The sequence below is a fragment of the Porites lutea genome, chromosome 1, assembly GCF_958299795.1.
Source record: "Porites lutea chromosome 1, jaPorLute2.1, whole genome shotgun sequence".
Classification (NCBI taxonomy): domain Eukaryota; kingdom Metazoa; phylum Cnidaria; class Anthozoa; order Scleractinia; family Poritidae; genus Porites; species Porites lutea.
In genome coordinates, this window is record NC_133201.1 from 8,398,740 (window position 1) to 8,412,823 (window position 14,084).

The 14,084-nt window shown below is 38.6% G+C and overlaps 2 protein-coding genes across 2 annotated transcripts; one reads left to right on the plus strand and one right to left on the minus strand.

The window, feature by feature from the left end:
• Nucleotides 1-989: 989 nt before the first annotated feature.
• Nucleotides 990-2,565, minus strand: LOC140934720 (uncharacterized). Its single transcript, XM_073384299.1, has one exon. The coding sequence runs from the start codon at nucleotides 2,413-2,415 to the stop codon at nucleotides 1,321-1,323; it is 1,095 nt and encodes a 364-aa protein (XP_073240400.1). The 5' UTR covers nucleotides 2,416-2,565; the 3' UTR covers nucleotides 990-1,320.
• Nucleotides 2,566-4,069: 1,504 nt separating this feature from the next.
• Nucleotides 4,070-7,811, plus strand: LOC140944175 (uncharacterized). Its single transcript, XM_073393305.1, has 2 exons — nucleotides 4,070-4,199; nucleotides 6,323-7,811. Exon 2 carries the CDS (start codon nucleotides 6,328-6,330, stop codon nucleotides 7,369-7,371), a length of 1,044 nt encoding a protein of 347 aa, XP_073249406.1. The 5' UTR covers nucleotides 4,070-4,199; nucleotides 6,323-6,327; the 3' UTR covers nucleotides 7,372-7,811.
• The last annotated feature ends 6,273 nt before the right edge of the window (nucleotides 7,812-14,084 follow it).

A 14,084-nucleotide genomic window follows, 5' to 3' on the forward strand; every position in this document is an offset into this window, starting at 1 on the left:
CCAAGACCCAAAACTTTTCGTTTATGGTTCGAAAATTGCTTGTTCACTCTACAAATCCTGCAAATCTGGTAATTTCGTAATACAAATTCACATAAGGTTATATAGTGGCCAATAAAAGACAAAGCTAAAAGAGCAAACGACTGTCTGAGAGTCTAGGAAGCGCAATCAGGCGGTCGGGGAAAGGTAGACTTTGAAAAAAAGTCCTTCGTCAGATTTAATGGTCTTTAATATGGCGCAGGATCTCTCGCGACTTCGTCGCTCGGTCGGCTGCTTCGCGGCCTAAAAACGCTCGCTGCGCTTGCCTAGAGGTCGACTTGTAGCAAGTCTAGCCAAAGGCGGCGGGGAGACACGTGACTGAAACGGCCACGCGTCCGATCTCGGATCCGAGCGCTGCAAAAACCGCGGCTGCTAATCGACCCTCGCGGAGCATGGCTTGGGGAGAGAGGAAACTAAAGCTCGCGGCCTGAGAGATCAGTTCTCAGCCAGTTTAACCCTTTCAGTCCCAAAGGTGACAAACATCAATTTTCTCCTAACAGTGTTTATCCATCATTAAGAGAAAAGTGTATGAGAATTAAGAAAATAATCAAAAGGGACAATTCTTTGATCTTTTTTTCAAATTCTCTCAACATTCTTTAAGGAGATGTATGGAAATAAGTCTTGAGAATTTGTATGTGGATATCTCCAGGGAGGCGAGGTTTAAAGGGTTTCAACTGTAGGACTAATGGACTAATGACCCAGGGAGAGAAGGTGGTGAGAGGTTTTTTAAGCTGGCAGGTTTGCCACCAAGAGCCTCCGACCCTCTTATGGGCACAGCCATATACATTACATGTAATTACCTGAGCCTTGTGGAAGTCATCGCACTCAGAAATGCCCACTTTACAAGTCGCAGGGAAAAAACAGATTGTCGTTTATTTTTGTCAAATACAATTATTCATTTTTTTTTAAAAAAAAAATTATATACTATTTAACCCAAACGGATGATATAAATGTTTTTGTTTTATTTCTAATGTTTCTAAATTTGTCAGCGGGATTGAATTAACCGCACTGAACTGCAATATAAATAGTGGCTATTTCATCATGTACGTGTCAACATAGTTAGTCTACACAATGGCTAGAAAAAATTGTCATCTGTGTATAACGTCTATTAATATATACAAATAACTGTATGTATAAACTCTATAAATGGACTATTTAACTGATTTTTAATTAATATCGCCGAATAAGTAAATATGGCTAATTGAAATGGCGGGTTCATCCCGGTATGGTTTTTTTGCTCAAAAGTGACTTGCGGCAAGCACAACTGCTGAATTGTGGTCTAGCTCACAACGAAAATCTTCGACCATGAAGCTCATAGCGAGAAGAATTAGACTTGTTTTCGTTTTGCTGGTCATTTGTTTCATGCAGCAGCTCAGTGCTTCGTGTAAAATTTTCTGAGCCATGCGTTGGAAACTCGCACTCGGTAGAAGAATGACCATCTAAAGATGAACTGCGAAGCTCATTCATTTCCTTGTCCAAACCTGGCTCGCGATTTTCAACAACGATGTTAATAGGCTCACTCAAAGAGTTGGATGTTTCAGAACCAGTCGGTTCTTCCTCTAATGTCGCTTCTTTTTGTCCTGAAATTTCCGCAGTTGTTTCTTGTCTATCATTTTTCCGCGCTTCTCTCGAAACTGGCACAGCTTCCTCCACAATCTCAGGAATAGGAGAGAGTTGAGAAGCTCCATCTAAATTTTTCATTTCGTCATCTTCCCTCGAGAGATCCAGTTCCTGGAGTTTAGCTTTTTCGGAAAGAGAATCCCTCGGAATCAAACTATTTTCTGATCCCTTTTCGTCGAAGTCTTTCTGTTTCAAAGTAATGGGAGGCAGTAAAAGAGCATTGGGCCTGAGTTGCCTTTTAAGAAACACGGCCTCTCGCGGTCGAAGATAGATTGGCTGACCTTTAATCTCCGTCAAAAATGCCTTAGAGTTGAAAGAATCACTGACAAGAGTAATCGGTTTAGAAGGCTGTTGTTGAAGACTTGGTAGAGATGGGTTTATTCCCCATCTCAACGGTCGACTTACAAGGGGTTTCGATGCTCCAAGAAGTTGGTCTATGTAGGAGTAACCAACGCCGGTTGCCATTTGTCTTTGGCGAGTTGTATCGCTTGATAGTTTGTTAAAATGATCTCGAGTAGGAAGCCGTTGAGATGGATCCGAAGAGTTCCGCGAAAGCTTGTCAACTTCAAGAACCCTGTCTTTTATTTTTTGGAGTTTCCGCTCGTAGCTTCGTATCTGGGCGTTCAAGCCTTTCACATGCAAGAGTTTCTCTTTGTTTAATCGTTGAATTTGACTTTGTAAAATCTTCTCGCTTCTAAAATTCATCTTGGCGACATAATGTTCCTCGTTACGCTGAATAGGTCTGGTCGCTTTAGCCATCTTTAAACCCTTGAAGTTTTAAGACACTATAATCTTACAAATACCATCACAAAAATAGTTGCGACATTACTTGCTCGAACATGACGAAATGTCAAGAAATTTCTCGTGATCAAAGATAGGTAGGAAATGCAGCCCTTAGAAACGTGACAAAATAAAAAATGCCCCAGATGCCAGTGAATGATATTAATTACAATCTACTTATGGAAAAACTGATGTCTGTCAACAAAGAAGTCTTTGTTTATCTTAACTGAACTATAGCCAACTCAAAAAAGACACGCCAATGTTTTGTTTGTTTTAGCTCTAGGCTCAACAAACCTTGTTTCCATAAATGACTGTTTATTAACAAGGCATATGAGCAAGGTGTGGGGGGACACAAAAACATATCATGAGGTGTCAACAAGCTGATAAGAGGCCGCCGGTACAGTGTGCAGGGTACGCTGGAAAGCCAATATACATTCTTGCTAGTAAATGCTACAAGTGACCCTGTTTTTGACCGCAACCTAGCTGGAGACCAAAACAGGCAGTCAATTCTCAGAACCAAGAAAGCTGTACGCGGTGATTAGAATATTCGCCCTGTCAGAACCCAAACATGTAATGGAATCCGGATTCGGGGATCCGGGAAATTTTGCTTGTGGAAATGGAAATGCTGGGCTTTGGAATCCGGAACACAGCTCAAGGAATCCGGAATTCCACTAACGATTATAGAATCCAGAATCCAAGTTCCATTGACAACGACTGGATCTCCAGTGCCTAGAAAACGGAATCCACTGCATGAAATCTTGAATCCAAGACTGTTTTGGATTCCCTGTAATAGGGCGAAAATTCTCGAAATCTAGAAAGGTATAGGGCAAAAGATGAACTGAGTGCTGTCTTCAACAAATTTGTGACGCTTGCCGTTTCTTTCCCCTTCAAAAAGTCTCTTTAGATGCTACCCTAAATGTTACTTTTCCTCCTAAGCACACGCACACGGAAGTGAGACCAAAATCAATTAACACAAGTGTTAGCTAGTTGACTAGATAGCTTTCCCTTTCTTCCTGATAAGCGCATTATTTCCCTAGCCTGCAGAACCAAGGCACAGTTTTTACACGTCAGTTTCAGGCGTGAGAGAAAGGGACGTGGGGCACGAAACCCGCCTGAAAAAAGCGAAGAAATTAAATGGCGCATGTTCTGCACTGCTATTATTTCCCCGGCAAAGAGTTCTGGAAACGCGGAGAAGGAAAAGATTTTAGGATTGCCCAAGAGAAAGCTAGCTGATTCTCTCTTTTGTTGGATTGCTGCAAAGCCCGACCCATTAAAAACTGAGTAACCATTGCATGCACAACACACACATTTGTCGCTTGCTTTGCGCGGGGCTTTAATTATACCCCCTATAACAGTTTTCGCTATACAGGTGTTCTGTGTATAGCAAAGGATTACTCTGCTCCTGGATTACTATAGAGAGTTGCAGGGGTCACAATACTGGCCGGGATCTACGTCCCCTGCTATTGCCCCTCTTATCACTGCCAACATAAAAGGCCGTTTCAATCAATCGTTTCGTAGTCCAGTTCGAAGTTCAACTTGTAGAGTGACTTTCGTTCAAGCTAACAAGAGAGAGACTGGGGACAAAGCGAACAAGGGGTTCAGCCAGGCTACTAAGGCTACAGTACTTCGGACACTTGGTTGTAGAATTTAGTTAGTTATCTGAACGTATGGATTTTTAACAACCTTTTCGTTATGGAAGTTGTAAATCGAAGAAGCAGTACTTGACAACTTTTAGGGGCTCTTTGTTTATACGTGTAATTTAGGTAAGTTAAATTATTTGTGTACCTTTGCAACCGTTTTTTTAAGATTTATAATCACTGATTAATAATAAACCTTGTCACCGTTTTCGACGCCATCTTGACGAGTAGGCAAACGCGTGAGAAATTTATACTGTATTTGTATGAGAATCTAATGTCGTATAATTTCCGTAGAACGGCTGTTCTGGAAAAATATATGAATTGTAAACTAAATCCTCACTCCTAAGGATTCTACTGAAAAAAGTGAGCGCGTTACATGCGCTAGACCTACAATCTTTTTTTTTTTGATTTTCTATACATTTGTCTGTAAATGTGTAATAAAGCCCGGGAAAAATTACAGACAAATACATGGAAAATCTTAAGCTAGCCTCTGGAGAAATTCAAGCACAGGTATGCCCCCCAAAATTTTTAGGACAACCCTTTGCTTTGTAGCTTTAATAGTTTTCAATTGATATTTTTTTCAGAACAGCCATTTTACGGAAATTCTTCAACATTGGATTCTCATACAAACACTGTAATTTCTCACACATTTGCCTACTTGTCAAGATGGCTTCGAAAACTGTGACAAGGTCCATTAATTTGCATGTGAACTTAAGCTTATTAATCCCGTCATTCGGCGTGTGTGGCAGCCTTGTTAGTTCCTATGCATCTTGTAAGTTTGTAATAGCTCAAAGATGTTTTTGCTTTTACCTCCGATGTGCGTGGATTTGTATTTCTTTTTTGTGTGTGTTGTGTTTTATGGCCAGGAAGTAGACATCGGGATATTTTCCATTATTGGGTTGCCTGAGAGGGCAAAGCCCAATCAGGAAATGAGAAGCACAATCTTTTTACGTCAAAAAAAAAAGACAAAATGGCGGATGAATCTCCCAGAGGGTTTGCATATCCCATTCCCTCTTGTCACCAATGTGACCTTAAAAGTAGTTTCCAAATTCGCGACATAAATACTTCACTACACTTTGCCTAAGGATCCTGTGAATTGCTCAAGAGTAATCTGTGGCATTGATCACGGGGCGTAAACACTTTCTTGTTCGGTTTGTTTTGGAAAAAACAGCATGTTAGTAGTCTTCTAGATGCCATCTTGAATTCAAGTAGCCTTTTACATTGTGTATGACCGTTTCTAGCGTCACGAAACGCCATCTTGGATTGAAATAACCCTTTACACAGGCCTTTGTCCTGATATAAAGAAACTGATGAATTTGTAGAGACAAACATTATTAATTTACTCTTTCCATTTAAAGCAAAAATAATGTTCTGTCATAGTATAGTCTCCTTTGCAGCTGTTTTTAGGCTCATCACACAATGCTCATGGGGACGAGCATTGCGTGACAGGCCTAAAAACGGCTGTGAAGGAGACTAGTCATAGTAGGAACCTCAGTTTTGGCATTTTTTCCATTGACACTTAATGACAACAGTTGGTTTTTTGAAACACTTTCGATCAGGTTAGGAAGGACGTTCTTGTACCTCTTTTGATTTATCAATGTATAAGCAACTCCAGAACATGACGAAAATGAAACATTTTTGATAGTATGAATCAGTGAGAAATCTAAGGATCAGTTCATGTATTTCATGCCTCGGTGATTTAATTACAAAAAACTTTCTTGAAATTTGCTTTTTAGTAGACTGTGATGGTTGTAACAAAAGAGACTTATGTCTGATTGGTAAATCTCATCTGTAATTTCCTTTGTTAATCTGTTGAAAGTCATTCCAAGCACGGGAAACAACAGGAGGGTGATAGACAGCTTATGAGGCATCAGTAAAAATATTTTCTCTAATTCAGATTGATAGACTGTATGTATAACAGGGCTTCTGATATTTTGTGGAAAAAAAAGCAAAATTTCGCGTGATTTTCAGGGGCAAATTCGCAGAAGAATCGGCCGATTTCGGGGGAAAAAAGTCAAAATTCGCCAAAAAACCGGCCGATTTTTGCGGGAGGAAAGTCAAAACTTAATAAGTTTAATAATGTTTATGTCCCTTTAAATTATTGGCTTCTCAGAATGACCATTTAAAGAATATAAACTCACATTTTTAGAATTTATTAATATGTTAGCTAAAGGAACAAATATATGTCTTGATAGCTACATGTACTGATAAAAATGTTTTCTTTCCTTTTTTATGTCTGGTTTTCATAGGAATCATGAGGATCACTAACATTCGTTATGGACGGATTGTGTTCATGGCTGTTGCAACCATTTTGATTTTGTTTATGTTTCTGTTAGCACAATTTAGTTTACGTGCTTCAGGTGGGAAAGGTATATTGGACCGAGCCAGGCAACATTTTAACCACTGGTTCCAGAAAACTGTGTTCAAACACAACTGGGAGGATATCCACTGCCGCAGAAAACATGGTAATGAAACGATTGTGGAAGAAAGCTGGATTCCTGAATTGGCGAAACAATTAAATTTAGATGCTGAAGACACCTCTGTGTTTGATAGTAACACTGGATGCAATGAGTGGCTAAAACTCATTAGGAAACAGTATCCAAAGATGAAAATTGGAGGTGCCCATGCCAATCAGTATGCCGTGGAATATGCTAAGAGGTTATTTAATGATACGCCAGAAACATTTGGAACTATCGGCCCTGATGGAAGACTAAACTTCTTGAAGGATGGATTGCAGTTTGCACATGCTATTAACTATGGAGGGCTTAAAGATCTGGGGAATAAAGAGATGCAGTGCAATCTGGTTAGAGAACTCTTACGAATCTTGAAACCTGGTGGTTCGTTGTACCTTGGTCACAACATAGAGGAAAATGAGTGTCGTGTACTGAATAAATATGCAAGTGTCGCTCTTCCAGGTTGTTATTGGTCAGAGACTTGTCTGAAGAATCGTACTGATATCGCAGAAATCTATTACATCAGAGAAAAAGACCTTTTTGGAGACCATTCACAAATTGATGACTGTTACACGGCAGTGTTCATTCACAAGAAAGTGATAATTTCAAAGGGGACTGATGGGCATGAAAATCCTCCACCTAAATATGAACCACACAAGAGAATGTATTACTGCACCTCGGAGCAGCCAGTTTCTGGAAAAATAGCAGACAAATTTCAAGAACTAACCAAGCATGTGTTAAGATCAGATGGTGTGTTCCCAGGAAACTTATATCAGGGGTATAAAATGGCTAAAACTTTGCACAGTTTAAGGAAAAATGTATCAGAGTCTCACACCTCTAAGTAATATACAGTCTCTCAGAGATCCATATTCATTTTTTCTCACAGTCGTCAGCAAGGCAAGTAGACCTGATGGCAACTTGCCCGGTTACAATTTGGGTTGCCCGGACAAAAAGTGCAGAATTAATAATATAAAAGAATGGTGACAAAATCGTGTGCAACTTGAACATTTCTGATTAGCAGGTTATTTTCATTGTAGTTACTAAGAAAGGGTTTTAACTAAACTGTTAAGTACAACAGGCCACAGGCCAAGGCTAAACACAATTTATTTACATTTTACAAGTAGTCATGGTTGGCCAGTTTGCCATGAAGGCAAGATGGTGCATTTACATTTTCCCCCATAAAAGGCAGAGGCTCCTGCATTGATCACCTTTTTTTCGTCAAAGGTAGCGAAACGTCTCATGCGTATAAGGCACTGGCTTCTGCTTCACCTTTTTTTAAACCAAAGGCAACTAAATGCCTTCTAAAAAACGCAACATCTTAAAAAGTGCTGGACATCACATCTCTATATGCACTACTTCACAAAAAACTGAGCCTGTGATCGTTTCGTAGAAACTACTGCACTATCAAAGATGGTGCCCAAACTTACGATTTCATTGCAGACAAAAGCTGCTTGTTATTCTCCATTATTTTAAAAGTTTTAAGCGGATGAGAAGTAGTCAGAACACAGTAAAAATGTACAAAATCATATATAAGAATTTTTGAAAAGATTTTTTGGTTCAGCAAAACCTCATTCGTCCAAAGGGTGACTTTTGGAGTTTTCTTAATCGTCCGTATGAGATCGTATAGTCATCTGAGACTACTGAGAATATGGATCCCTGGTCTCTATTATTATATTATTGTATTTAACTGTGTCTGGGGGGGAGGGGGTTGGGTTTGGGGAGGGAAAGCAATTTGAAGCTGGAAATTGCCGGTTTTAAGAATGGGAAAAAGGGACTGGGGTTGTTGATGAGATATTTTTACCACTAGGATTGGGATTTGAGGAAACTGAAAATTAAAAAAAAATGGATTTCTGAGAATCAGTAGTCTATGACCTGGAGCAACACTTCCACACTAGGCCTATGTCACGACATTATATAATTTTTTTGGCACAATAAATAAGTACTTTTCCTGTAAAAAATAGAACCTCTACTCTGTATGTTTGCATATCTAAATAGTATCGAAAAAGGAAGACAGAAAATGTCATTTTAACACTACTGAACTCATTCTGATAATGGCATACAGTATTTTAATTTATGATTGAGTTGATAATAATTATAATAAATTAATATGTATGTACGGTACTAGATGTATAGATCTACATGTACATATTGATTTATAATATTATCAACTTGATCATAAATTAAAATGCTGCATGTCATTAATCATTAATTGGCTTAGTTCATTAACTTCAACTTGATATTAGCCCTGGTTTCATGACTGTTTTAACTTTATTTTTTGTAACTCATCCATTTCACTACTCTTGGTGCCAGAGACTTTTCATACTTGGCCTTCAGTCAAAGATATGTTGGCCTGTGGCTGACACAGAGGCCGAGAGGCATCCCTCCAAACTCAAGAAATACCTTTGGTACCCTCTGTACATAGTTTGCAATACTTCAAGTTTCACAATGATATGTTTAAGACAAAGGTCTGCCATGTGTTAAATGCATGCCTTGAGCTATGTCTTTTCAGGTCTCGACTAAATCTGAAGAGTTCTCATTTGAGTTTAAAATCATAATTAGGCCAGTCTCTTCTTTCAATGAATATTTTTTTAGCCTTTTAAATAAGCATCCTTGCCTCAGTCCTCTTAACCAGCATGTCACTATTGAAAGGGCGTAGTAATTTATGTGGCACTGCAATTAAGTACTGAGGAAGGTAAAATTTGAATGTACAGGTGTTTCGCACTTTTGCCTCCCAGAAATTTCGTATTTATTGGTGACTGATGTCTGACTAAAGTAGAACACACAGGAGCTTAAAATTGCTTAGAGTACTATGTTAAATAAGCTCTGTAAACTGTTTCCTTTTTAAAAAGATTATGTTTAAAACGTCTATTTTTTTTCTTTGTATGTCAATGAATCAAATTAATGTAATTAGGCATTAATGAGAACTTGCCTGTTGCAACATAAATTTTGATACAGAGCCTCTGCCCTAAGAAAAAAAGGTAAGCTCTTAATCTTGAATGCCACTGTGACACGTACGGCTATTCTTTTTGCAAAAACTAAGAATTTCTTGTCTCCCCAAAGGTAAAAGCAAATCACCAGGCTCCACCAGCATACCCACAAGCTAGAGTCAAGCCACATAGCCTTGTGTACAGACGTCAAATTTCTCTTTGTGACAGTACTCATTAACTGTGTTGTAACAAGCACTATAGCATGGAGCAGTGTACATGTGTTTTAGAATATAATTATCCATTTTTTAATGAGTTGTGACAAAAGTTTGTCTTTCATGGTCTATATTAGCATGTATAAATATGTGCACGGAATAAACCTCTTGCAATGAATGTGTTGTGGCCCTTTCTTTTATCTTTTACAGTATGGGTAATTTAATGGTATTTTTCATTCTTTCACGTTCGAACCGTTCGAAAAGGGACAGAGTCCAACATCTTCACGTGAAAACTGCGTGTAGGACAGTTATCTTAAAATCCTTGGGTTAGTTAGGCCCACTTCACACGTATACGGATATTTTTGAATCTGCAAATTTTTCTTAGCCTGTGTAGCATGACGGTTTTGATGGGGAGCACAAACAAGCCATGGTAGGGATAGGGAAACTGCGAGGAGATTTTGTGTTGTACTCACAGTAAGAAATAAAAGTACAATTCAGAATCTTAAACGTCAACAAAGCGGCTTCCAAATGGCTCTAGAAGCAAAGAGACAGTAAATAACAAAACAAAACCACAAGTTGATTCATTTTTATTTCTTTTATGTCAAAAAGTGGAATTGAGGACATATTTTACTTATTTTCATACATTCTCTGAAATTAATTAAAAAGTCTTACAAACTCCGACAGAGTCTGGATAGCCTGTGGGGATCCCGGCGTCACAATAGACTGGGATCCCAGCTAACCGAGCTGCCTCAGTTGCAAGCTCAGTTGTCATGTAAGTGAAGACTCATACCCAGTTGCTAAAGGGTATGTACAATAAAAATCATAAGGGGCCGAAAATGGTCTCCTGGGGCACACCACTCGTGACAACAGGTCTTGAGGGAGGAGACGCGCAGTGCCTGGCAACAAGGAAGATGTTTCGTCTGATTTAGTACACTTTGTTTGCCATATTTGACGTAAATATCGTTTTGTTATAGCTATTCCGCTGGCCAAGGATACCACAGATTCATATTTGCTTTTTCCCGCCTTTTTTCCCCATAGTCTCGCACACAGTCGTCGTGCCTCGGGAAAGAGAACCTTTTGTATTTTCATTGGACACGAAAATGATATTATAATTTTCATTGACAGTTACATGCCCATTCACATATCAGTACTCAGCTGTGACGGACAGTGCGTGTTTTTACTACGGACCTGGCAGCAGTTTTACTCGATCTGTATTTAAAAATACAGCCTGTTGGTGAACGAAATTTGTTCCTTTGGTCAGTGGTTTGGTTTACATTGCATTTCGTTCGCCTCCCTCAGCGATTGATGGGTGTTTAATTAGGTGTTCCAACCCGTTTTCGAACAATTTACATCTTTAAAGGTAATGTGCTAACTTAGCGTTTTTATTTATTTATTTTTTTACCAGTTCGTCGTTGAAAAGTTGCATTTGTTCCACTCGTACTAGCGTATTTCCTCTCTTGTAGTCTCGCCTGCGGTATCTGTTGTAGTGTGCATTGATCGTTCACTGAATATAAGCTCTCGATGCGATCCTGATCGATTGACGATCCGCCATTTTCATTTGTTGTTGTTTACTTTAATGCAAGCTGATGGCTTAAATCTTATTGCTAGATTTTCGCTGCTTTCATCGATTCATCCATTCAGTGATAAAACTTGTCCATAGAAACGTGTGCTGCGTGTACTGACCTCCTCTTTCATGGCGTAAATGTGAATCATATCACCACATGGCCGGCCAATTTCTCGCGAATTTTGTTGGTGTGTGTGTGTTTGTTTTTTTAAACTTGGACTTGTACAAGAACAGCCAAGCTCTTAAATAAAGAGCTAACCAGTAGTATACGGTGTGTGACAAACGCAGACCGCATTCTTGCAAACTCACAGGTAAACAAGGTAATTAAACATTATTGTGAAATGCTTTAACAGATTCCCTATTCCTAAACTAGACTTTTAGAAGACTTAACGTTTAGGGATAGGGAATCTGTTAAAACATTTCACAACAATGTTTACCTCATTCACCCGCCAGTCTGCAGGTCTGCAGTCTGCGTTTGTTGTACACCGCCAGTCGTATGGCTAAAAGTGTAGGATATTATGTTTTGTTTTCTTCTACAGTGTTTAGTGTCATCTGATTTGTAGGTGGATAACGTTTGATATATAATTTTGCTATTTTTGTCCCTATTCATGGCACCCTGCTAGAAGAGCCTTTGCTTCACTTGCTGGATTTTGGTGCCCTCAGAAAAGATTGCGTGAATCATGTAAGCTCTTTTTTTAAACACGTGTTGCTTGTTGCTGTGATACAGTTGCAAAACCAGGCTTGATATCCATGTGCTTGGTACAGTAGGCTCACCTAAGACCATCAGTATATCAATAAACAGATAGTCGCCCTCAGAAAACCTATTTGGTGGTAGAGGACAAGATTGACTAGTCCAGAAAATAAGGCTGCAGTGACTTCAAAGGCTGGACACGATTTAGGTGGAGCCTCCTTTTTTTGCTCATCAATCAAGAAGACAAATAAGGCTCTGCTCGCATGGTGTATTTTTGCCAGTGCACCTTATCAGTGTGATACCCCTGGGATAGAGGGAGGTCCCAAGGGCTGAGGTGGAGACTTTGATCACAAGAATTTGCTTGTTTAACAGCCTGCTTTTTTTGTTCCATATTATAGCTGTCTCTGGTGTGAAAGTTGTCAGAAGGCTCTAAAGTTGTTTGTTTCAGAATAAGCTGATGTTTCTGCAAAAGATTAACGGTATGTTAATTTCTGACGAACCTCTGTTAAGTCACCAGTAGTAATTCCTAATAGTGTAGTGGTAAGGAGATGTCGCATCGAGGCAAAAGTGCGGGGTTCGAATCCTACATAGCACCCTTTCTTTAGGTATCCACAATTAGTTTACACTTTGTGTATTAAAGCGAGGCATTTGACACATTAATAAAGTCTTTATTTTTATTATTATCAAGCAGCAACTTGCCATTACCCCAAAGGTGACTGCTTAATAGGTTTTAACTCTGGGTGGGGGGGGGGGGGGGGTTCTCCTTTATATTAACCATATAGGTATGTGCCACCCCAAAGGGTATGGGTTTTGGACCTTCAACAATGTATTTGTTCTGAAAACGGGTATACACTTTGTCTATTTTGGTCTGGAATTGGGTATGGCTTTCGAGGGATCTACGGGAGTGTATGAACATATTTATCATTTCAGCTCCAAATGAGTAAGAAAGACAAAGAAATATGTGGATTCGAAGAATTTTTTTGTTTGCGCTCTAATCTAGTAATAATGACATAATTTCAGCCTTATAAGGCCAGGTCTGAAATCAGGTGTGGAAAAGAACATTTTTTGGTCTGAAATAGGGTCGGGATTTGGAAAACCAAGCAGCACACCCCCACCAAGAATTCCCAAGAGTATCCCCCAGGGTTTAACTGTACATCTCTGTTTCTTTGAGTGTTGCATAATGTTATTGATAGTTTAATTTGCTTCCATCTGCCATATTTATGAAGGGGTAGTGTCTATTATTTGGGGTTATGGCTTTTAATTCAAGAGTAAATACAGTGACTGTGTTTCTTCCACAGCCTTTGTAGAGCCTGACTGAGCCAACGAAATGCACATTATATCCATTTTCAATGAAAAACCTTCGCTAGACCAGTGAGCTGAAAAGTATGTTTTTTCTTTTTTAATAATTGAACATATTTTATTGATAACAATGCTAACCATTAAAATCCTATTTACAACTAATTCACTTTAAAAAAAGCTATTTTGTCAAAACACTATTTACAAGTCCTTTCATTAAAAAAAACCCCTTAGTCTTGATTAGAAAAAAATTCATTTAATTAAACAAAAATTATTCAAATTAAGAACATTTCATTTCAATTAAAACAATTCATTTTGATTAAAAAAAAAGAAACTATTTCAAGGGCAATTGCATTCTTACTAAGGAAATCACTGAAAAAAATCACTAAAAAAGAGGAAAAGTAGTTAATGCAACTGGAAAATCAAATTTTAGATAGTTCAGTGTTAAAAATATAATTAGCTGCCCTTATGGATGGGTTTTGAATTGTAATTTAGGTGGTTTTTGCTTTTTTGCTTTTTAGTTTTAACGTACAATATAATGTATACAAGTCATGGATAACTTAACTGGTAAGGTATAATTTAAAAACCTTTATGTTAGTTAATTGTTTGGATCTTGTGCTTTATAGGGTCGGTCGACTCTCAGTCAACATATCAGCCGAGTGTCGGTTGACTGTCGATTGAGTACCGATCGAGTATATTGCAAATATGTTTGTACATGCATGCTGGAGGTGCAATATGCATACTTTAAAGTATGCATTGTTTAACTTGCTTTATACAGTATTTAAATAATGCTTTATTTTTATTGAATTTATTACTTGAAGGGCTTTCATCTAATGCTCCAAGCTATCCATCATTTCCACTTAAAGAA

Coding starts and splice junctions, on each gene's coding strand:
- LOC140934720 (XM_073384299.1), bottom strand. CDS start 2,415: ATGGCTAAAGCGACCAGACCTATTCAGCGTAACGAGGAACATTATGTC.
- LOC140944175 (XM_073393305.1), top strand. CDS start 6,328: ATGAGGATCACTAACATTCGTTATGGACGGATTGTGTTCATGGCTGTT.